The sequence below is a fragment of the Vulpes vulpes genome, chromosome 3 (genome assembly GCF_048418805.1).
Source record: "Vulpes vulpes isolate BD-2025 chromosome 3, VulVul3, whole genome shotgun sequence".
NCBI classification, from domain to species: domain Eukaryota; kingdom Metazoa; phylum Chordata; class Mammalia; order Carnivora; family Canidae; genus Vulpes; species Vulpes vulpes.
Window position 1 is genome coordinate 118,358,361 of NC_132782.1, and position 25,074 is coordinate 118,383,434.

Here is a 25,074-nt window from a genome sequence, read left to right on the forward strand (position 1 = left end):
AGTTGGTGTTGCAGTATATGTGTAAGCAAGTCTGTGACTCACCTAGACTCATGATTTTGCCTTAATGAGTCCAGGGCTTTCCCTTACAAAATGAGAGATTTGAAATTCACGACTTCTAAGACCCTTATCAGTTCTGAGTCTGAGTTTATGCTCTTTTTAATTTTTTAAAGGAATAATTGAGGCTTCCGAGATTGTCCAGTCTCTCCAGATACTAGGTCTAACTATTTCTGAACAACAAGCAGAGTTGATTCTTCAAAGGTAAGCTCTTTATCTTATTATCTTATCTTGACATTAATTTTCATATCTTGTATTAGAGATCTTCATTTTAAGTGTAGCTTAAAACTCTGCAGCTTACCATTACTAATTACCTATGTTCAGTATCTTTCTTTGTCTTCCTTTTTGTTTCATACGCACACATTTAAAGTGTAGGAGTGGGAAGTGGAAGCTCAGACTGGATTCTCTCTTGCAAGGCTTCTGGGGCAGTAGAATGGTAGTAAGGCATTAAATCGTACATAGAGAAGGAGCTAAGCATTTTAGTGTCATTTTTCCCATTTGGTTTCTAAGGTGATAATGAAACTCATTGTTCCAAGAGAAGCCATTCAGCAGATTCATCATATTACTTAACCTCCATGTCACTGGATAAGAGGGAAATTCCAAAGGCTCACAAAGAAACACTGATTTAAACTCCCAGAAAACAGAGATGCTGATTTGAACATTATTGCCCAGGATAATTGGTTCAACTATTTAGTGAATCAGACCTTTACAGACTTAATATTTTATTTCACAGGATAGAGCAATAATCTCTGAAGTCTCAGTGCCCTTGAAAACTCTTCTCTTGCAAACACACCATAAGGACTAATTTATTATTTTTTTTATGATAACAGAAAGCAGAAAAGGGTGCTTATATTCCTGTGAATGCTTTCAGTCTTTGAGATTAACTAAACTTAAGTTTAGTTAAGTTTAAGAAACTAAAAAGTTTCTGCTAAGTGGCTTTGTTGTTGAATTTATTTCCTTTTATATCTGTACCAGTACCATTTTTCTCCTTTCTGACTGTTCAGAATTTCTTATAAAAGCCCCTGGTACAGGAGGACCCATGTCTCAGAGCTGGGCATGATGTTGCTGTTGTTAACAGGAGGAGGGAGGCTTTCCTGAGGAAATGAGAAACTAAAAATGAAAAGGGGTAAACTGGATTTTGGCAGTGAGATATGAGACATGTAATATTCTCTTGCTGAAGTCACATTCCTCTGGGGAAGTGAAGGTTTTTCTCTGCTTCTTAGGCCAGACATCATATTCCACTACTCCTTTTGATGATAGTTTTAGGAATAATGCAGATTAGAAGCCCAAGTTCTAGAATAGACAATGGGTAATACAAAAGGATGGATATTTAAAAGTGGCTAAATAAAATTATGGAAGCAAATGCCCATCGACAGATAAATGGATAAAGAAGATTGTGGTGTCTATATGTATACACATACCACATGTATATATACACACACAATAGAATATTACGGAGCCATAAAAAGAACAAAATCTTGCCATTTGCAACAACATAGATGGAGTTAGAGTATAATCCTAAGTGAAAAAAGTCAGAGACAAATATCTTATGATTTCACTCAAGTGCAATTTAAGAAACAAAACAAACGAATAAAGGGGAAAAAAAGATAAACCAAGAAATAGACTCTTAACTATAGAGAACAAACTGATAGGAGGGTCGGGGATGGGTGAAATAAGTGATGGGATTAAAGAGTACACTGTTGTGATGAGCACCAGGTATAAAATTGTTGAATCACTATAATTCATGTGATTCATGAACATGAACTTCATGTTCACTTTACTAGAATTAAAAATAAATAAAAGTGGCTAAATAATTGCATATGTAAATATTCTAGAGCAGCTTATTGATATATGGTTCACATACCATTAAATTTGCTCTTTTAAAAAGTGTATAGCTCAGTGGCTTTTTAATACATTCACTGAGTTGTGTAACTATCACCACTACCTAATTTTGGAGCATTTTCATCACCACAAAAAGTAACCCCGTACCTATTAGCAGTCACTCCTTATTCCTCCTCTGCAAGCCCCCAGCAATCACCGATCTGCTTTTTGTCTCTTTGGATTTGTCTGTTCTGGACATTTCACCAAAAAATGGAATCATACAATATGTGGCCCTTTGTGTCTGGCTTTTTCACTTAGCATGGTGTCTTCATAGTTCATCCATGTTTTAGTGTGTATCAGCCCTTCATTCCTTTCATAGACCAAGTCACATTCCATTATAAGTATATATCATACTTTGTTTATCCATTCATCAGTAGATAGGCATTTGGGTTGTTTCCATTTTTTTTAAAGATTTTATTTATTCATGAGAGACAGAGAGAGGTAGAGACCTGGTAGAGGGAGAAGCAGGCTTCATGCAGGGAGCCTGATGTGGGACTCAGTCCCAGGACCCCGAGATCACAACCTGAGCCACAGGCACACGCTCAACCACTGAGCCACCCAGGTGCCCCTGGGTTGTTTCCATTTTTTGACTGTTATGAATAATGCATGTACAAGTTTTTGTGTGAAGATATGTTTTCAGTTCTCTTGGGTATTACACCTAGAGGTGGAAAGACTAGGTTATATGATAACTCTGTTTACATTTTGAAAAATCACTAGCCTGTTTTTAAAAGTGACTACATCATTTTATAATACCAACAACCATGTATGAGGGTTTTAGTTTCTCCACGCCATCCCAACACTTGTTCTTTGATGTCTTTTGGATTTTACCATCTTAGCGGGTATTTTTTAAAACATTTTATTTATTTACTCATGAGATAGAGAGAGAGGCAGAGACACAGGCAGAGGGAGAAGCAGGTTCCATGCAGGGAGCCCGATGTGGGAATCAATCCCGGGACTTCAGGATCACGCCCTGGGCCAAAGGCAGGCGCTAAACCGCTGAGCCACCCAGGGATCCCCATCTTAGCGGGTATTATGTGATATCTCGTTAATTGATTTGTATTTCCCTGATGGCTAATAAATCATGTATTCTTTTGCACTGTTGTGCTATTATTATTATTATTATTATTATTACTAGCATTTGTACTTCTTCAGTAAAAATACCAGAATGTGTTTATACTGGGAAAACCTCCATTTTTCCTTTGTGTCTTCTTTACTCTTCACATTGAACACTTTGCTTCTGACACCTCTGGTCACCAAAAGTGTAGGTTCCCCACGCCCACTCCCACCCCACAACAGGCAGTTATCTGTGACATTAGCCTGAGTATCCTACAATTTAACTTAATTCTAACACTGTCTACCTGGAGAAAGTGTCAGATCCCATAGGTTTAGGGCTCATCCCACAAGACTCCTCCCCAGTTCTGATGCCAATCACAAGTAGTGGATCCCCATATTACCCACAATTTCTGTCCAACTTGGTTATAAGTTGGAGATTTCCGTGACCCTTTTCCTCATTTGATTTGATTAATTTGCTCGAGCAGCTTCCAGAACCCAGGGAAATATTTACTTACGTTTTCCAGTTTTTTTAGAGGATGTGATGAAGGATACAGGTAAACAGCCAGATGAAGAGATGCATAAGGTGAGGTCCGGGAGGGTCCCAAGTGTAGGAGCTTCTGTCCCTGTGGAATTGGGGTGTGTGTTACCCTCCTGGTAGGGATGTGTTCACCAACCTAAAAGTTCTCTGAACCCCAGACTTTGGATTTAATGGAGGCTGCCTCACATAGACATGTTCAATTATTAATTCTATTGCAAGCCTTTCTCCCTTCTCTGGAGAATTTAGAGTAGGGGACTGAAAATTCTAAGCTTCTGATCGTGGTTTGGTATATCTGATGACCAGCCTGCGTCCAGGAGCCCACCAACAGCCACCTCATTAGAACAAAAAAGCTCTCAGTGCTCTTATCATGTAGGAGTTTTTCCAAAAAAGATTGTATGTATGTATGTATGTATTTATTTATTTATTTATTTATTTATTCATTCATGAGAGACACAGAGAGAGGTAGAGACCAGGTAGAGGGAGAAGCAGGCTCCATGCGGGGAGCCCGATGTGGGACTTGATCCCAGGATGCCGGGATCATGACCTGAGCCAAAGGCAGAAGCTCAACCATTGAGCCACCCGGGTGCCCCTTATTACTGAGGAATTTACAAGGGCTTTAAAGCTCTGTGTCAGGGGTGGGCTAAAGACCAGATATTTGAACAAGAGAGGCTCCTAGGGCTCTTATCACTTGGGAAATTACAAAGGTTTTAGGAGCTCTGTGTCAGGAACTGGGGACAGAGACTAATGTATATGTAGGTAGGTTTTAAAAGGTAGCATGTAAGGATCCCTGGGTGGCGCAGCAGTTTGGCGCCTGCCTTTGGCCCAGGGCGCGATCCTGGAGACCCAGGATCGAATCCCACGTCAGGCTTCCGGTGCATGGAGCCTGCTTCTCCCTCTGCCTGTGTCTCTGCCTCTCTCTCTCTCTGTGACTATCATAAATAAATAAAAATTAAAAAAAAAAAAAAAAGGTAGCATGTAATTAGGGTTTCAGTAATGGGGGCCATGGACCCTCTGGAGTCCTCAGCTGTCGGTGTGGCTCATATACCTGCAAATATCAGCTTCTTGTCTTCCATGTCACTGTCTCTTAGTATCCGAAACCTGAAGTTCATGAGAGAGAAATCTGAAAGGTGCTACTTGCGACAGCTATGGCTAGGTCGTCAGAGTATGCTGAAATGTAGACTTTTCAGTAGAAATATGGGTGGAATGGCAGTCTCTTCCAAATATGTGTTCTTCATATATCTTCATCTTCTGCTCCCAGGTAAAAATCCATTTTCCTATCAGGCTTTCATCCTCATCCCTCTTTCCTCTCTTTTTCTTATCTTGACATTTATTGAGGACTTTGGTACCTACCAATCAGTCATTTTTGCCTTACCCCAAGTCCTAGGAAGCTTCAGTATTTGAGCTGGTGATTGATCTTTTGCCTAGCTAAGACTTGCATCTGCATTTTGCTTTGGCAAGCCACTCCCTCTCTCAGGATTACACCATCACTTGAAGCTTCCCCTCCTCTGAAGTCTCAAACACCTGTATCCTACCTTCTGACCCCTCTTCCAGATTTTGTGTTGTCTTGCTCTCATTGTACTTGCTTTTTGACTTACCTCTGGCTCCTTCATTTACTCCAGTTCCTCAATTTCTTGAGACATTTCCTTCTGTCACTTTCTCCCATCCCTGAAGCATCCTACCACTTGCCTTCTCTACCCTGACATTTAGGCTATTAAACATTTCTAGAGAAAAATGAAATTGTTCTGATTCATACCCCTAAAATCAGCACAGCCTTTATTCTCTACCAGACGTTCAGGCTGAAGCTTTATGTGTCTGTGTTCCTGGTCACCTGTGTCTTCCATTTCCCCAGTGATTATTCCAAATGGTTACCACCTTATTCCTGCCTGCCACTCTCTTAGTGACTGTCCATTCTCTGTGGCTTCAAATAGCAAGATAAGCGAGGCACAGGTGAAATCTGTTGACTATGCTCTCATCATGTTTCTTTCAGTTCTTTGAATTTTTTAAGTCTTCCAACATTGGAGACTTCCGCTTGCAGTAGTTACTGCTTAAGGCACTAAGGCCCTCCCCTCCCCTATCCTTTGTTACCCTTCGGTTTTTACCTCAGAACCACCTGCCCTCCCTAAACCAGCCTCCTTCTCCCCCCCACCCCCTGCCAACTCTACAGTGGTTTTCTTTATTTGTGCAACTTGTTCTCTGCTTCATGATTTGTACAGGTTGGAACCATGAGCTTGTTTCTGTAGCTTAGTGGTTAGAAATAGAGTTTCTGAATTAGAATGCCTGGGTTAAAATACTTAATTCTACTCCACTTACCAGCCTGTGACCCAGAACAAAAACTTAGCCTCTCTCTGTGTATAAGATGGAGATTGTAGAAAGTATATAGGGTTGTTTTAGGTACTAAATGAATTCACTCGTGACGTGCTTAGAACAATGTCTTGCAAATGCTCAATGAATATTAGCTATTATTTGCTATTGTTTAGTGCCTGTTTTTCCTACTGTGCTAAGTTTTGAGGGCAGGGACCACTTCTGTCTTGTTGTGTTCTGCACTCAGTACCTTGTAATAGTGTGCCCTCAGAAAATACTGAAGAGTGTTGAAGAATGAGTAGAATTTATCCTAGTGACACGGATGGGGGGAGGGACATTCTAGTAGAGGGCAAGTCCTGTGCAGACTTGGAAGCATGGTTCCAAGCACTTTTGGGGAATGGGTCAGACAGTGTTTTTCAGAACAGAGCACTGGTGGTCTTTTAGCTGGTGGTCTGCGAGCTGTCTGGCTCATCGGAAACAGCCACGAATGTAATAATAATAATGACCGATTTGTGGGATTTAAGAAAAAGAACAGCTGCAATGGTAGATAGTAATAGGGGAGAATTATTTGTTTTAAACTGTTCTAAGATTCTTATTCAGGAAAGGGAGGTGAAATAATAACTTTAGTTTTTTTATACATACGTGGCAAAATTTCAGGGTAAACCACTACAAGTATAGGAATTGAGTATATAACTTCTAAACCAGTGAGGGGGAAAAATGGAATTAAAAAAAAAACAAGCATGAAATTCAGGCAGTTCAACAAGTAAAGAAAGGAGAAAAACAAAGAAAAAAAATGAGACAAATAGCAAATAAGATGGGAAAAATAAGTGTAAGCACAATAAAACCCCACCAAAAAGTGCCCTAAATAATGTTAAGTCCTGTTTTCCTTTTACTTCCATTCTCAACTGGGCCAGGTTGAGTAAAGTTGCAATCTTTTCGGTGGAGGTGGGGTGGGAGAAGGGGAAGTTAGACGGTTATTGCCTCTGGTTGGTCAGGATATTCCCAGTTCAGTGTATACTCTGGTGGGGACAAAGACTTTCAGTATTTTCCTGGTGTTGTGACGGAACGTACTCATCGAAAAATATTATTAACCTCACAGTAGCATGAAACTCTGTGTGTTTTTTAGTGATCCCTGCTTATGGTGGACTTTTAATGTATATCAAAATAAAAATTAACAGTATTTACTAAAACACAGAGATTGCCAGATGTAAGAAAAAAGGAAGACCAAATCCTACAAACTAAAAGCAAGTCGAGGTAGCTAATTAATATTGGATAACATTATAAGGTAAAAAAACATTAATGGGAACTAAAGTGTCATCACATTTAAGGTTCACCACAAAGGCATACAATTTTTAAGCTGGTTGATAGAATACCAGGGATAAATTGACAAATCCTTTGTAGTTGTGAAAAGTTTTAACAAACATCTTCCTAGACCTGTTAGATCAAGCCGAGAAAAAATTTAGTCAAGGTGGAAGGGAAATAAATAAGAAGCTTAATTTAATGGGTATACAATAGAACCTTGTACCAAAAAATTAGAAAAAAAATTTTTTTCTCATGTACATATAACTTGTACAAAAATTGATTTTATAGTAGGCCATAAAGCCAGGCTCAACACATTTCAAAGAACTGGTATCACAAAGTCCATTTTCTTTGACCACATGTATTAATTTAGAAGTTAGTAACAAAAGTAAGTTCTAAAATACCATTGGTTTTGGATATGATATATACTTCTCAATAATTTTTGGGTCAAAGAGAAAATCATAGTAGACATTCAAGGATACTTTGACTTGAAAGCATATCACATATGAAAACTTTTAAGATACAGCTAAAGTGGTACTTAGGGGGAATTTTATAGCTTTAAAGCTTAGAGTAGAGAAGAATTAAGGGGTGCATGGCCTGCCAGGCCAGAGCCATGAGTGAGACCAAGATCATCTACCAGCTGGATGGGCAGGAGACATGGTACCTGGTGAAGCTGCTCCTGCCCACCAAGTGTCTCTCCTTAGCAGACTTCAGGGGCATCCTGTAGTGACCCAGCTTTATGTTGTTCTTCAAGTCAATGGACCGCGGTTTTGGAGTGGTGAAGGAAGAGATGTGGGATGACAATGCCAAGCTGAGGTTGGTGTTGCTTGAGGGCTGCATCCAGAGCCAGTTTCCTTCTGTGCTGACAGCTCATCAGAACTGCCGCTGCCCATGGAGTGCACAGGAGGCAATGGGGACTCCCGGCCCCGTCCTTCAACCTTGTGCTGGTGGGGGCAGCAAGGAAGACCTAGACAATGATACAGAGACAGATTCCTTCGTATCTTCCCAGCGTGAGGAGCAGTGGCAAGAGCTAGGGGTCTGTGACAGCTCATGCACCTTTCTGAGCAGTGAGTTAGAGACCAGCAGCTTCTTCTCATTAGATGAGGATGACTGCGCTCACAGGTTTAGCAGCTCTATAGAGCAGGGCAGTGCCTCCCACCTCATGGGAAGAAGCGAGGCAGCAGAAGCAGGAGGCTTCACGGCCCGAGTGGTTGTGGTCCTTCAGCAGCACCACAGACTCCACCGTGTCACTCAGCATCATCACAGTCATTCTCATGGAAGAGTACAACTTTCTAGGCATCTCCTTTGTGGGCCCAAGGCAACAAGAGTGGCAATAGAGGTGTCTGTATCAGCTCTGTCATGAAGGCTGAGGCCATGGCTGCTGATGATATGCTATTACAGGCAACCTAGAAGAGCTTTAAGAATATGAGTAATGACAACATGGTATGGGTTCTGTGGCACTGTGCACAGACTGGGGCCATCACCCTGACTATAGCCAAGGGGCTGGGACCCAAGCCCATGTGACTGCTTCATACTACTCAGGAGTGAGGCCATTGGGCCCACTGACCCTGCAGCCTGGGTCACTGATGCTGTAGCTTTGCCCAGCACCCTCCTGCCTGTGGAATGAGCCCCTAAGCTCTATCACCTCCACTGGCTCTTCTTTCACCAGCCCCATTCATGACACAGAGTGCCATAGTGACATGGCTCCATCGTCAAAGCCATGGCCGCCTCTGAATCTGGGCTGGGGGTCGGTGGCCGCATGTGGCCCAAGATTACCATCCCCATTACTTTCATTGGCTTGGATGTGGTAGACTTGCTGTACCACAATGTGGAAGGCTTCACTGACCAGGGAGAGGCCAGAAGGTGTGCCAGCAACCTTCTGAAAGCAGCTTCATCCATCACACTGTCAACAAGGTCACCTTCTCTGGGCAGTGCTCCTATATCTTTAGCGACCCCCGTGGCAACAGAACCAACGTGGCTCTCCATGATCACAATGGCTTCCGTGGCACTTCTGACCAGTGCCACACGCAGGGCCATGCCTTGGTCCAAGGCTTTCCTTTACCAGTACCTGCTGCTCCTGCACCCCTATAGCCTACACCTGGGCTTCCCAGAACTGGAGTACAGCTTTGGTGGGGGCAGTGACAGGTGGAAGGAGAAGGACTTGAAGGCTGGGGACTTGAAGTTGGGCAGCAACAGCAACAAGTAGGACACAACCCACAGTAGCCTTTGGGGCCGCAGGAGCAGGTGCCCAGCTAGCATAGCCACTGCAGTCAGCCACCACTCCATGACCAACTTGTGCAGTCACCACATGCACCCAAGCTGCAGCCCCCCATGGCATACCTTCTTTCAGTGGTCCCCCCATGCTGATGATGCTGCCACCACCTGTGGCCATGGAGCCTCCAGGAGCCCCTATGACCACCAGCAGACAGTCCTTCTGCACGGCTATGGGACACCCAGTGAGTTCCTTGTGGATGTGATGTGAACGGGACATCACATCCCCCACTTACGTCTCACTCCCACCCTGGGGCCAGCTGCATCCCTCTCTCCATCTGTCCATCTTTTTTACTTTGACACCTGAAAGAAATAAATAAATTCAAAAGAAAAGAATTAAGTCTGAAAATTAACGTGCTAATTTAAAGGGAGAAACCAAAATAATCTCAAAGAAGGTAGAAAGAAGGAGATAATTAAGGAAGCAGTGGAAATAGGATGCAGAGATACAGAAATCAGATCAACAAAGCCAAACATTGGTTACTGGAAAAGACAAATTTGGGACATCTGGGTGGCTCAGCAGTTGAATATCTGCTTTTGGCTCAGGTCGTGATCCCGGGGTCCTGGGATCAAGTTGGGCTCCCTGTGGGGAGCCTGTCTCTCCCTCTACCTATGTCTCTGCCTCTTTCTCTGTGTCTCTCATGAATAAATAAATAAAAATCTTTTTCTAAAAAAAAGAAAAGACAAACTTCTGGAGATATTGATGAAGAAAAAATTGAGATGGAAATAATAGATAAATGTTTGATTGCAAATAGACACATCTGAAGTTTTTCAAAGATAATGTCACAGATTTCTGCCAATAAATTTGAAAACATATGAAACAGAAGAATTTCCAGACATATATAATTTACCAAAACTAAATCAAGAAGAAATAGCCAACAGTATCTAAACAAGCACATTACATCAATAATTAAAAATTTTCCCGTAAAAATTTTAGCCCAGATGGTCCTTATAAACTATCAAAAAATAGGTCTATAAATATATGGAGACTGTAGAAACACAGTATCCGATCCATTCTGTTGAGGCCATAATAATCATAACAGCAAAGGCAGACAACTAATGAAAGAAGGAAATTATAGGCCAACATCATTTATGGCACATTTGTAAATATTTTACTTTATATACATATTTTTTTAAAGATTTACTTATTTTAGAGAAAGAGAGTGTGTGAGTTGGGGGAGGGACAGGGAGATAGTCCACTAAGCGTGGAGCCAGATCGTGGGCTCCATCTCATGACCCATGAGATCATGACCTGAGTGCATATTAAGAGTCTGATGCCTAACTGACTTAGCCACCCAGGTACTCGTAGATATAAATATTTTAGAGAAAATATTGTGATTTAGAGAAAAACATAGTGATCTGTTAGCTATATAGATAAAAAATTAGCTGTATATAGAAAGTGTAATGTACCACAATCAATACTTACAAAAGAGCAACTTATGGGGATCCCTGGGTGGCTTAGCGGTTTAGTGCCTGCCTTCGGCCCAGGGCACGATCCTGGAGTCCCAGGATCGAGTCCCACGTTGGGCTCCCAGTATGGAGCCTGCTTCTCCCTCTGCCTGTGTATCTGCCTCTCTCTCTCTATGTCTATCATGAATAAATAAAATCTTAAAAAAAAAGAGCAACTTAAAATATTGTGTTAGATAACTAAGTACAGAAAAGATGTACCTTTTCTCCAAATTGATAATGATACAATGCCATCAGGAAAAAAAAAGTAATTTTTTTTTTTGAGAAACTTATTAAGCTGAGTCTCAAATTACTATCAAAAAGCAAAGGCCCCAAAATAATCTAGACATTCTTGAAGAGCCATGAGAAGCAGGGGACTTCCTCATCAGATATCGAGAGTTCGTATTAAGATAATGATAGTGGTACAGGTATAGACAAGTTGAGAAATGTAACATAATATCCCAGAAACAGACCCATCCATATTTGGGACTTGTCACACAAAGAAGTAGCTTTGCAGATCACTTTGCAGAAAAGAAGAGACTATGCTGTACTTGGTGCCAGTGCATCTGGTTATCTATGCGGGCAAAAATGAAGCTGGGTACCTACCTCACACCATACACAAAGATCAACCTAAACATGAAAGTTAAACTATCATACTTTTGGAGGAAGAAAAGGAAATGTCTTTACCTCAGTGTAGGGAGGAATTTATTTTTTAAAAAGACACAAAAGGCAGTAGCATAAATGAAAAGATTGATAAATTCAGCTATATTAAAATTAAAAGCATCTGTTCATAGATACCATTAGCACAGTAAAAAGACAAAGGGTTTGATAATTTATAATGAAGTATTAAAATAACTATATAATGAACTATACATATTAAAAGAAAAAGACACTCAACCCATTAAAAAAAATGGGCAAAAGAGACAAACAGGCATTTCACACAAGGGGAAACATTTACACAAGCAAGTGAATATGATAAGGGATGTGGAGCCCCATTAGTGGTTTGAAGAGAAATGCAATTTAAATGCACAGTGAGACTATTTTATTTAAGAAGTTTGTCAGAATTTAGAATTCATTTATTCATTCAGTAAACATTGTCTCTGCCAGGCACTGTTCTAAACACTTGGGTCATCTCAGTGAACAAATCCATAAAAAATCCCTGCCTTGTGGAGGATACTCATGACTGCATGTATGGGAGGTTGAGGGGTAGGGTCAGATGATAAATAAGTGCATTAGAATAGAAAATACTGATAAAAACAGAGCTATAAATATTGCAACCCAGAATAATGTTATAGACCTAGTAGTAACTAGGATCCTCATGGGAAATGTTAACACCCATGTGCTGAGACAAATTAAAGTCTGTGTAATTTCACACATGCAGACCAAAATTAAAATTGGCACTAGAGAACATGATAGTATTAATACCTGAAAATTACATTTGATTTGACTGCCATCTTTATGCCAGCTTTATCTACATAAAGATTACATAAAGATACATAAAGATTCAATAATGATTGAATAAATATAAGGTTTATAGGAGACATCTAAACTTTTTTTCAGAGACAGTCATTAATTCAGCAAATAAATGAGCATCTTCTTTGTGCTAGCCACTTTAGGTCCTGGGTATGGAGAGTGAACAAAACAAGGTCCTGGCCCAGTTCAGAGTTGGACTTGGGAAAAAACTGGACAAATAGCACACTGCCAAGAACTTGTAAAACAAGCAAAATGTTAATGGAAAATATCTAAGGCTATTATAATACATTAATGTTAAATGTTGAAGATGAGGTACTAGGATTTCTTAAGACTCAAAGGACCCAGTAACCAGGTTAGATTTTTTTTTTAAATAATCACTGCTAATTTTATTAGCTTTGAAGAAGTTGGAGAAGGAAACTGATAGAATATTTTGAGTATATTCCAAAATCACATCCAAATGTTAGAACGTTAAGAAATGGCTTTGTGAGCCAATGCAAGAAAAAAATGGATCATAAATCCATTCATTACTAACTCTCAGTATTCAGTCTCCCAGCTTGACTGTTTGATAGCTCATTGATTAGAGTTTGACACAGTCCCAAAACTAGTCTTTAGTGAAAGCTCTCTGTGACTTTGGGGTTCTTCTTCATGTAAATGATTAAAGCTATCTAACAACATTAAGAGCTTGCTGCCATTTCTAACAACCTCTTATTGTGAATTGGGATCTTCTGATAAGAACATTGAGTTGGAAAAGAAACTGTCATTTTGCAAAATGGCCAATAATGTTTTACTTTTATAAGTTTTATCTTGTTTTTTAATTAGCTTCTTTTAATTTTCAGTATTGATACTGATGGGACAATGACAATAGACTGGAATGAATGGAGGGACTATTTCTTACTAAATCCTGCTACAGACATTGAGGAAATTATCCGTTTCTGGAAACGTTCTACTGTAAGTATGCCATATGTATTACATTACACTTAGTTGTAAGCCATAGTTATTTATCACACGAGAATACTCTAAGGCTTCTGGGCCGGGGTGCCCAATTCCCAGGGCTCCTTAGCTTGTAGAGTTCTGCTTATTCTGTTAGGCGTATATTCAGAATACCTTAAAAAAAAAAACAACACCTTAAAACCCTGAGGCTACATAAATATTGCAAATGCGGTACCCATTTTTGTCATGTTCAATAGTTGGAGGAGTACAACAATACTCATCATACACTTCTAAAAATCTTATGAAGATGAGCTGCCTAGCTTTTATTGCATTTAAGTATTTTGCCAAGAGAAGTGTGAAAGTCATAGGTTTTTACTTTTTATAGATACTACATTGCTTAAATAATCTCAGCACCTCATGATTGCGAGATTCTATTTCCTTCGCCATTAATGATGGCTAGAGATGACTTCTGAAATTTTTGCTTATTTTATCAACTCTCTAGATTTGTCTCTGGGATAAGGTACTTACAATTATTGAAGGTTAAAACAATTTTGGCTCTTTTGTTTAGCAATCACACCTATTTGTATTTCTCAAAACTTTCAAATTTTAGTGAAATTTCATTAATACTTTGCTAACATATGTTAGTATAAATGAAGGTCAGTTTATTGTGCAATCTGCTCCTGAAACCAATGGAACTCTTGGAGGGAATTTTAATTTTCCTAGTGGGCTTGTCTGCTATGTTTATTCATGGATTTCAATAAATTTTACACATAATAAATGAAGCCTAGGGTTCACATTGCTGCTAGTAACAATGCCAAACTTAAATAGAATATTATAAAATTCTGGTGATTAATGCCTCTTCTCTGAGTATAGAATAATATACTATATTAGTAGTTCAGTTACCTAGATATATTTTCTATCTATGTCAGTTTATATTTACATAATCAGACTTTTACTATACTTTTGGAGATAGTTGTTGACAGTTGAAGCTATAATCATGTATTCATTTTTTTGATACTGAAACAAAGAAAGAGAGGGTTACTACTATAGCATAGCCTCTTTCTCCTATACTCCTACTTATAAAATCTTTTACAGCAGAATCATTTAGATAATAAAGTTGTAAACATACTATCATTCTAGAACTCCCATTTATCTGCATATTTATAATATATATTGTATTTATAATATATATTATATTTATATTTATAATCTGTGGTAATGTTTATAGAGTAGATTGGAGGAAGGATTATTTTTAAACAGTACCTCCCTGTTGGCTAAAATTTATAAAGAATCTGTTGCATAGTTTAAATGACAAGTCTGTAAAAATATTTATAAGCAATCTACATAGGAAATGAGTTTTGAGGTTTTCACATATAAAGCATTAATCTAATTTTTATTTACAGGTCTAAAGCACATAGCATGGTATAAAGAATAACATGGATAGAATTTTGAGATAAAGGGAGTATCTTTGAAGAATTGACAAAACTCATTTCTTCTGTAGCTAAAAAGGATTCACATCTGCCAAAAAGGCTGACCTTTCATTCTGACTTAGACCAAGAGGAGAAAAGTTACTCTTACTTAATCTATTAAGAAAGAAAGTTGTTGTAATTGTTGGTTTTGTAAATTTGTAATGTACTGTTAACTTTCATTTATTGTGAACTGATTCTGCACTTCATTTAGTGTGATGAAGCTATTTAAAATCATCTACATGCTCAAATTGGAATGAGGAATGAAGGAATGAAGTTGATCTTCACTGTAAAATAACACGATTCTTCTCCAAAACAAACCTTCTGCAGTGATCTTTTTTTAATTGAAGGAGAATGGGGATCTTTTTTCCATCTTAACAGGGTATTGACATAGGAGATAGTTTAACTATTCCGGATGAATTCACGGAAGATGAAAAGAAGTCTGGACAGTGGTGGAGGCAACTTTTGGCAGGAGGTATTGCTGGTGCTGTCTCTCGAACAAGCACTGCCCCTTTGGATCGTCTGAAAGTCATGATGCAGGTGAACTTTATGATCTTGTGTTTCTCCTACATATTTCTAAAACAATGATAAATGTAGTGCTTTGAAAAGGAAGTTTTAAAATTTCTCCATAATATTCTTTCATACCTTTAAAAAAAAAAAAGGTGTGAAATCTCTATTTTATTGCTCTTAGCCCTGATTCTGGTCCATATGTGTATTTCACCAAAGCTTAAATTGTGGGTACAAGTGTGTGATGGACTTTTAATCTCTGGCATTCCATGACTTTTCAAATGTTTAGTGAGGAAAAAAATCTACCCATTATTGTAGGAAATGATAATATTTTCCTTTTGTTTTATATACATTCTCAAAAGTGAGATATTTCTAAAGTTTTGACCCTTGAAACATGGATGTAATTTTTAAAGTGTTTCTAAAGATGAGGTGAGCAAAAAAGATCTGGATTTATAGACTGGCTTTGCTATTTACTAGCAATGTGGTCTGATCTGAGTGGAGAGAGAGAAAGGAAAGGAATTGTTATTCATTTGGTCCTTATTATGGTAACCCATTTAGTCCTCATAGCAATGGTATTTTATCCTCACATTATTGGTGGAGAACCTGAGGCTCAGATAAGTAATTGGCTTTTCCCTTACAACAAATTAGATGAGGAATACTGTATCTTTGTAGAGCTTGTAGTTCTCACACTGCATGAAACTCCTGAGATCTCATTTTCCTTTATCCTAGAGTGGGATTAAGAATAGCTAACAAGGCTGATTATAAGAATTAAATGATAAAGCATGTGCAAATGCCTAATACACTGGAACACCCTACTGGAATATAGTAGTTGCTTAGAAAATAGTTTTAAAAGTTGTGTTGTGTCATACCTATGGTACATACTTTTTTAGTACTCATCCTTAGTTCACATATAATATAAAAAGATTTCCGACAATATTTTAAGCTAACAACCATTCAGAATGTACCTAAATCTCAAAATACATGTAGGGGTAAAAATAGTCCTTTAAAGAAAAAGGAGAAGGAATCAGTGCTTGTGTTTTTCTTTAAGGATGATAGTAAGTTGACTTTGAGCTTGAATAAGCATTCCTCTTTTCCTTTATCATATTTTATTGTGAAGCTTACTTAAAAGAAAATGGGTATCTCTGGACTTTATTTCTTGAAAGTTCTGTGTGGTGAATGAGTGGGGTTTTTCAAAACAACCTCCAGGTTCAATAATTCAGTAAGACTCTTAAAGCACACTCTTGGTTGTGGCTTATTACAGGGCAAAGATACAGATTAAAATCAGCCAAAGAAAGCATATAAGGACAAGTCCTGTAAAGTACGAAATGCAGAGCTTTTGTTGTCTAATCCCTGTAAAGTCACGATGTGCTCCTTTCCTGGCATTGATGTGTGACAATATGCACAGTGTTGCAAGCCAGCCAAGAAAGTTCACCCAAGTCTTTATTGCGGATCAACCACATATTGCCCACATGGCTGACCTTCAATCATCAGCCTCTTACATCTTGTTTTTCTATTTTTTACAGTAGTCACTTATTTTGTGTAAGCCAAAACAATAAGAAGAGCTGATTTCTTTATTTGTTTTGGCTTGTTAGATTTACTGATTTTTTATATAGAGGCCGTTATAAGGTGTAGTGTATTTAAACAGCGATCACTTCTGTTATCTAAACCAAGTATTGACGGGGCGAGGCATTCATGTCTTCATGAATTTATTGCCTAGGGAGGCTTTGAAGTAATCCATAGAAGGTATAATTTTTACTTTTCTTTCCAGGCTATGTGCATTCCAGAGTCTACGGCTCTGATATACATAATACAAAATTGTTTTCAGGCCTCTTTATATTTCATCTTGGTATTACTTCTTAAGGGGGAAAGATAGTATATTACCTGCAGTATATTTTGAAAAGTTTTCTTAAAGTGAACTTGTTTGCATTCCAAGGGGTGTTCTATAACCTAATACATAATTTGGTTCATGTTATCTTATGAATGTTGTTCATAATAATTTTAATTTAGATTATGTCCTTTCCGTCTTCTTTCCCATGCTGAGGATACTGGGGTTTTTTGTTTGTTTGTTTTTTAGTTTTAGATTTAGAGTCAGGCCTCTAAAATGGCCTCTAATAATTGTTCCTATCATTATACATTATCTGAACTTTCTATATTCTATTTTTAAATACATCTTCTTACAGTAATAAATAGTATTAAAATAAAGAGGGTGGATTGCACAGTTACTTTAGAAATAGTAGCAGTAACATGCCACCAATGTTTCATATCATTTTGCTTTTATTTTTAGGTCCATGGTTCAAAATCAGGCAAAATGAACATATATGGTGGCTTTCGACAGATGGTGAAAGAAGGAGGTATCCGCTCCCTTTGGAGAGGAAACGGTACAAATGTCATTAAAATTGCTCCTGAGACAGCTATTAAGTTCTGGGTGTATGAACAGGTAATTGTCACTTGTGGAGTTAATAAACTGATTCAGTGTGGGGCACCTGGGTGGCTCAGTGGTTGAGTGTCTGCCTTTGGCTCAGGGTGTGATCCTGGGATCTGGGATGAAGTCCTACATCAAGCTCCCCGCAGGAGAGTCATTCTGCCTATGTCTCTGCCTCTCTCTCTTTCTCTCTCTCTGTCTCTCATGAATAAATAAATCTTTTTTTAAAAAAACTGATTCAGTAGCAATGAACACATAGTTCTTTTGGGGTTCTTGTTTTACTATATAATAATTTTCCACTTATACTCCAGGAGAAATTTCTCTGACAGGAGATTAGACTACATAAATTCAGATTCCTAATAAACAGATTTTAGAATTCTCAATTTCAAATTATTTATTTTAAAAAGACTTCTGTATTCTTTTCATAGCAACTCTTAAAAGAAATACAGGATTTTTGCTTACTCATTTTGAATGAGTTGAACTGAATTTAGAATGAAAGCTCCATGAGGGCAGGGGCTTGGCTACTTCTCCATGGACTGTAGCACTTGGAACCTGGCGTTGTGATAAGTGCTCTGTGAGTGTTTGTTGAAGCAAATGTCAGATAGGGGTGAACATCCTACGAAGACTTGACTCACTCAGGTTGGTGAATGACAGATAGTGGCAAACATTCTCCAAGAAACCTTCTTCATTGTTACAGGTCTTTTTGTTGTCCTCTGTTGAACAGTCACACTGGATGATCGCAGTACTTATCTCTCCCTTAATAAGATTGAGCTTACTTAGGCAACATTTGTTTTCAGGTCTGCATTCTCAACACTTAGTCTAGTGCCAGTGGATCCTCACTGAATGAGTGAAAACACAGAAGTGCCAGATGTGGACTTTGAGCCTAAGCCTGCCTGAATCTCAGGTCCACTCAGGTGAAGAGGAAAGTGTGTATTTTGAGCAGAAGCAGCAGCAGCAGCAGCATGTGACCAGAAATATAGGCACAGGCGAGCATCATTCATTAAGGAAAGGTGGTTGAAGGTGGTTCATTTGGTTCCAGTGCAGTGGAGTGTGTTTCTGGGAAGAAAATGATGAAAGCAGGCTGGACAGGTAGACAGAAGCCAAGTGTAATAGGAGTCTTGATTTTATCCTGAAGAGGGTAAAGGGGCTATTGAAGCATCTTCTGTAGGGAAGTGAAATGAGTATATTTACATTTAATATCATACTATTTACATTTTATTTACATTTATTTACATATTATTACATTTAATATCATATTGATATCAATATCAACTTAGGAAGAAATGGAGAATGTATTAGAGGACAGCAAGGCCAGACTGGAGGCAGGAAATTATTCAGGAAATAATTCTGTCACCCAGGTAAGAAATGATGAGCATCAGGGTAAGGTGGTGGCTAGAGAAACTGGAGAAGAAGGAAATGAACTGAAAAATATTTTGGAAATAGAATTGCCAGGACTCACTGACTGAGTGGACATGGAGGTGAGAAAGAAAAGAGGAATCAAGGATGATACTCTGGGTCCTAATTTGGGCAACTACACACATGGAGACTACAAGAAGAGGAATAGGTTTTGGGGTAAAATGACTGGTTCCATTTTGGCCATGCAGAGTTTGGGGCATCTCTGCAACATGAAAGGTAGCGGTCCAGTAGGAGTTTTGATCTCTGATGGAGAAGTGGTTTTTGAGTTGAAGTCGTTGGAATGGATCACTGAGGAAGACTTACAGAACAGAAGAATTCTGGGAATATGCCCGGGGAGAAGTAGAAGGAGCCCTTTGTAGAGGAGACTGAGAAGGAACAGCCAGAGACACAGGAGGCAGTGCCGAGACTGGTGGCCTAGAAGTGAGAGGATGCAAAAGGGTTACGGGAAGGCTACACAGTGGTACACACACTAAGAAAAGTATCTTTTAGGATTGAGCAACCCACAGATGGGAGATCTTGGTGTAAGGATCCAGGGAAGTGAAGAGATGAGGAACCATTCTGAAATGAGTGAGAGTACACCCAGCGGTGACCAGAATTGTCCAGCGTAGACACATTTTTGCGGAGCTTGACTTGAATAAAGGGAAGGAAAGGAAATGAGGAAGAGTGATAGATAAGAAAGATGGTGGGCCCAGGGAAGGTTTTGATATGTTTTACTTTAATGTGCCCGTTGCTGAAGGAAGCATGTCAACACAATAAATGGAAGTTAAAAGTACAGGAGAGGCTGGTGAATGCAGCAGGTGTTCACAGGAGGTATGTGTGGGGGTGGAAGGGCTGGGGAGACACGAGTGCTATGACCAGTGCTCCTCCCTGGGAAGGAGTGGCTTTGATGGCACAGAGGACTCACTCTGCTTATGTCATTTTGGGAAAAAAAGATATACGTAGATGTAGATAATTCTGTGGAAGGTGGGCAGGAATATTCTTGCTTGGTGGCCTCTGTTCTTCCCTGTGTTCCCAAGAAAGAACATTTCCTGAGAATGAGGGAGGAAGTGGTATTGGCAGCTGGAAGAGAACGGAAACACTGAAATAGGTGTTACAACAAATGGAAGAGAAAAGGATAGGCAAGAGGATTTCAGGGTGGCTCTGAGAGCTCAGCCTCCCACTTCTCTTTCTTCGTTTGTCCACTTCTCCCTCCGAGGTCAGTGGATAATTATCTCCGTAGACCCACTGTCACCTTTCTAAAACAAGGAATCTGGTTTGCCTGGTTTATGACCACAGTCTGTGTTTGGGCAGGGCCTTTCTTTCCAAGTTGTAGAAGAGAGTGGTGATAGTAATGACTTTTCCTGAACGTTTGCCATGGGCTCAGCACTATGCTGTATTATATGTATTAGCTTATTTAATCCTTTGGCAACCATGTGAGAAAAGGTCCTGTTATCACAGATGAGGGAACATGTTCACGAACTTGCTCAGAGCCACAGGTTCCTGGGGTTCCGGCCCGGATCTGCCTGACTCCACAGCCCGTCCTATTTCCATCGTGATCTGCGGTTACTTTGACTGCATTGGGATCAGATTTTACCTTTGGCCTGATCAGCTCTGTTGGTTGTGTTAGTACTGGTGGGCCAGCTGGGCTCTCGGGTTGACGTGGTAGTGTGACTGTCACCTGCAGAAATGTCTTTCTCAGTTGTTTTGTTAATATCTATCACTTACTTTATTTATACTGGGGAAAATAAACATCTTAAAAAAGGAAAACATCCCAAAATTGTGAACACTTTACCAACCCTATATTTTCTTTTTTCTTTTCTTTTTTTTTTTTTTTTTTTTAAGATTTTATTTATTTATTCATGAGACAGAGAGAGGCAGAGACACAGGCAGAAGGAGAAGCAGGCTCTGTGCAGGGAGCCCAATGTGGGACTCGATCCCAGGACTCCAGGATCATGCCCTAGGCCAAAGGCAGGCACTAAACCGCTGAGCCACCCAGGCATCCCCTAACCCTGTATTTTCTGGGAAAGAATGCTATTATTGTGTTTTAGCAAAGGAACAACTGGGTCCCATCTTTGGAACATCTGTGTTCTGTGGAAATCTAACTTGAAGACCGCTTTCCAGTGAACTAAATGTTTTAGCATTTGAGCCTTGCTTTTCTGCCACGTATTGCTAATGCAGTGTATGCAGTTGGAAAAACATCATCATATTATCAATTAATTGGTTACTAAGAGCTGATTTGTATTTTGGTATTTACTTAGCTCAGGCTGCCAAAATAACAAAATACCATATTGGTTATTTAAACAACAGAACTTCGGGGTGCGTGGGTGGCTCAGTCAGTGAGGTGTCTACCTTCGACTCAGGTCATAAAGGTCATAGCCCTAGGGTCCTGAGATTGAGTCCCACGGTAGCAGGGAGCCTGCTTCTCCCTTTCCTTCTGCTACTCCCCTGTCTGTGCTCTCTCTCTCTGTCAAATAAATATGTGAAATCTTTAAATAAACAACAGAATTGAATTTCCCATAGTCCTGGAGCTGGAACATCTAAGACCCAGGTCCTGACCAATTTGGTTTCTGATGAGGGCCCTCTTCCTAGCTTGCACGTGGCTACCCTCTTGCTGTGTGTGCTCATATGGTCTTTCTTTAGTGCATGAGTGTATAGAAAGGGGAAGGAAGAGAAGGGCACCTGGGTGGCTCAGTGGTTGAGTGTCTGCCTTGGGCTCAGGTCATGATCCCAGGGTCATAGGATTGAGTCCCGCATCGGGCTCTCCACAGGGAGCCTGCTTCTCCCTCTGCCTATGTCTCTGCCTCTCTCTGTGTGTCTCTCATGAATAAACAAATAAAATCTTTAAAAAAAAAAGAGAGAGAGAGAGAAAGGAAAGGAGGGGAGAAAAAACTCTCTGGTGCCTGTTTTAAGGACACTAATCCTTTCAAGGGCCCCACCCTTAGGACCTCATCTAACCCTGATAATCTCCTACAGGCCCCATCTCCAAGTATCACCACAGTTGGTGGGGAGGGGTTATAGCTTCAACATGATTGGGAGGAGGAGACATGATTCAGTCTCTAGCAGGTATTAATATACATTTTTAAATGTATTTATACAGTACAAGAAGTTGCTTACTGAGGAAGGACAAAAAGTAGGAACCTTTAAGAGATTTGTTTCTGGTTCCCTGGCTGGAGCGACTGCACAGACTATTATTTATCCTATGGAGGTAAGTACCATTGTGAAGTCTGACTGTGTTGGTGGTGTTTGTGTCATTAGCTATTGCTGGGCAGCAAGTTATCCCCAGGTTAGCAGTTTAACACCAGTATTTATTATCTCAGGGTTTCTGTGGGTCAGGAATCTGGGAGTAGCTTAATGGGGTGCTCCTGGCTCAGGGTTTCTTTGAGCCTAGAGTCAAGGTGCAGGTCAGGGCTGCAGTCACTGCAGTGTTCAGCTGGAGACAAGTCTGCGTCCCAAGTTCACTCATGTGTTTGTTACTGGGCCTCACTGGCTATTACAGCTGGAGATGTCAGGTCCTTACCACCGGGGCCTCTCCCTAGGCTCTCTGAGTACCCCCACAACATAATAGCTGTTTTTTTTTTTATTTTTTTTAAATTTATTTTATGATAGTCACACACACAGAAAGAAAGAGAGAGGCAGAGACACAGGCAGAGGGAGAAGCAGGCTCCATGCATTGGGAGCCCGATGTGGAATTCGATCCCAGGTCTCCAGGATCGCGCCCTGGGCCAAAGGCAGGCGCCAAACCGCTGCGCCACCCAGGGATCCCCCATAATAGCTGTTTTCCCCAACTCGGTGATATGAAAGAGAGAGAGAGAGAGAGAATGAATGTGTGTTAGCCAGTACTCAAGATGGAAGCTGCAATCTTTTGTCATTTCTGCTGTATTTTGTTGGTCATACAGAACACCCATGGGAGAGCATGGGAGGGCACTACACACTGTGAGAACACCAGGAGGCAGGGATAGTTGGGGGCCCACTTGGAGGCTGGCTGCCACAGTGTTGATGGGAATTTTAACACCCATTCCTCTTCAAAGAGTTACTGTGCCAAATTCAATAATAAATATGATGAGTTGATGGCAGTCCTAACTAGACATCCTACCATTACAGCATAGGTAGGCAAACCACGTGCCTGGGAAGTACTTTGTAAAGCCCTTGAGCTAAGAATGGTTTTATACATTTTAAAAGTTGGTTAAGAAAATGAAAAAAATATGCAACAGACCTGAGATTTTAGGCTTGCAAAGACTAAAAGACTCCTGGTCTTTGCAGGAGAAGTTGGCCAACTCTTGCCTTAGAGCAAAAATGATAATGTAGATTTGGCTACCTTTATTGATACGGCAAAGGGCTTTCAACAACTAAAAAGATCTAAGCAAAATATACCCTTAATTTTCACCTGTGTGGTATGCCTATTAATATAGCTTTCCTGGTCAGCTTCTTAATATGATTGCTCATGTTATTCCTCACACCCTTCAAGAACTATTCTAACTGAATTCATGTCATTTTCTTATATCCTCCATCTCGGTTAGTAGCATTGCCTTCCCTCCCCGCTCCTGTGATCCAAGCTAGACACCCGGGACCATCCTGTATGCTACCATTTCCCTCACCTCCCATATCTCATTGGCCACCAGTCAATTTTAAGACATCTGTAAATTATTTTCTATTTCCTCTACCCTCATTCAGATCCTCTTTACAATAAATAAGTCTTGGGACCCCTGGGTGGTGCAGCGGTTTGGTGCCTGCCTTTGGCCCAGGGCGTGATCCTGGAGACCCTGGATCGAGTCCCACGTCGGGCTCCCGGTGCATGGAGCCTGCTTCTCCCTCTGCCTATGTCTCTGCCTCTCTCTCTCTCTCTCTCTCTCTGTGACTATCATAAATAAATAAAAAATAAATAAAAATGTTAAAAAAAAACAATAAATAAGTCTTCTTGGCTCTGGTCTTAGCCCTTCAATAGACATAATATGTGAGGGATGACAGATCAACAAATTGGGCATTCATTTGAGAGACAACATGTGCTAGGTATTTGTTCTCTGTAAAATTACTTCCTTTGAATTCCATGATGTCAGGATGAATACAAATGATAATATTTCATTACGTTCTTTTATAACTAGGTTGTGAAGACCAGGCTGGCTATAGGCAAAACTAGGCAATATTCTGGAATATTTGATTGTGCCAAGAAGATTTTGAAACATGAAGGCATGGGAGCTTTTTACAAAGGCTATGTCCCCAACTTACTAGGCATCATACCTTATGCAGGCATAGATCTTGCTGTCTACGAGGTAAGTTTGTAGCAATCTTTTGAATCTGAAAATGTAGTTAAATAGTTCTTATTGTTAGGATTTGACCTTATGTAAAGAAGTACATATATACCAGGAAATAGTTTGTGACTAAAAGTGGATTCAGGAGTGTGTTACTTGATCTTTTTTTTTTTTTTTTTTTTTGCCAAGTACCTTGAACATGGGACTCCATATGCTTGTGGTTGCCTTTGTATCAGATTTCCCTGCAAATTACTTTTATTAAGGAAGAGCACAAACTCACGTTCACATATAATTGTTCCACTTAGCAGAGAGCTGCCTTGCCACAGGCCCTGCATGGAGAGCCCTGTGCCCACACTGAGCCAGGCAGCGAGATGAAGGCCCAGCCCAACACGGGAAACCCTGATGGGCGAGAGATTCTGTGAGGCTGTCCTATGCTTTGTCAAATTTGCATCACAATTTACTTCTCTCCCGGACTCTTTCCTCAAACTTCTGTCCACCAGCATTGACCCCTGATACATATCTGGCTCCCTACACACCAAAAAAATAAAATTGTTTATCTTAGAAGATGGTCCTAGGGATTTTTTTGAGGGGAGAGGAAATAAGCAAAGAGGGCACATTTTCTTTGATTTGTTAAAATCTGACATCAATAAAGCCAAGAGACTGATGTGGCTGGCACAGATTCATCCCCAGTACTGAAAAGATGGCTCAGATCACAAATCTTGGACCAGCTCTGCCATTTAAACCATTTAATAATTTATGAATCTGACAGTCTCGGTTTTTGCCTTTAAAAAACTG

General features: G+C 39.9%; 1 protein-coding gene and 1 pseudogene across 1 annotated transcript in view; both read left to right on the forward strand.

Annotated features, from left to right (window-relative positions):
* Positions 1–25,074, forward strand: part of LOC112918237 (mitochondrial adenyl nucleotide antiporter SLC25A24) — a 48,934-nt gene that overhangs the window by 15,399 nt on the left and 8,461 nt on the right. Inside the window, exons 3-8 of the mRNA XM_072754462.1 lie at positions 171–258; positions 13,150–13,261; positions 15,091–15,249; positions 17,501–17,653; positions 22,131–22,238; positions 24,133–24,300. Of these exons, the coding sequence (XP_072610563.1) occupies positions 171–258; positions 13,150–13,261; positions 15,091–15,249; positions 17,501–17,653; positions 22,131–22,238; positions 24,133–24,300 (788 nt within the window). The remainder of the gene's footprint in view (positions 1–170; positions 259–13,149; positions 13,262–15,090; positions 15,250–17,500; positions 17,654–22,130; positions 22,239–24,132; positions 24,301–25,074) is intronic.
* Positions 7,702–9,608, forward strand: LOC112918236 (segment polarity protein dishevelled homolog DVL-3 pseudogene; annotated as a pseudogene).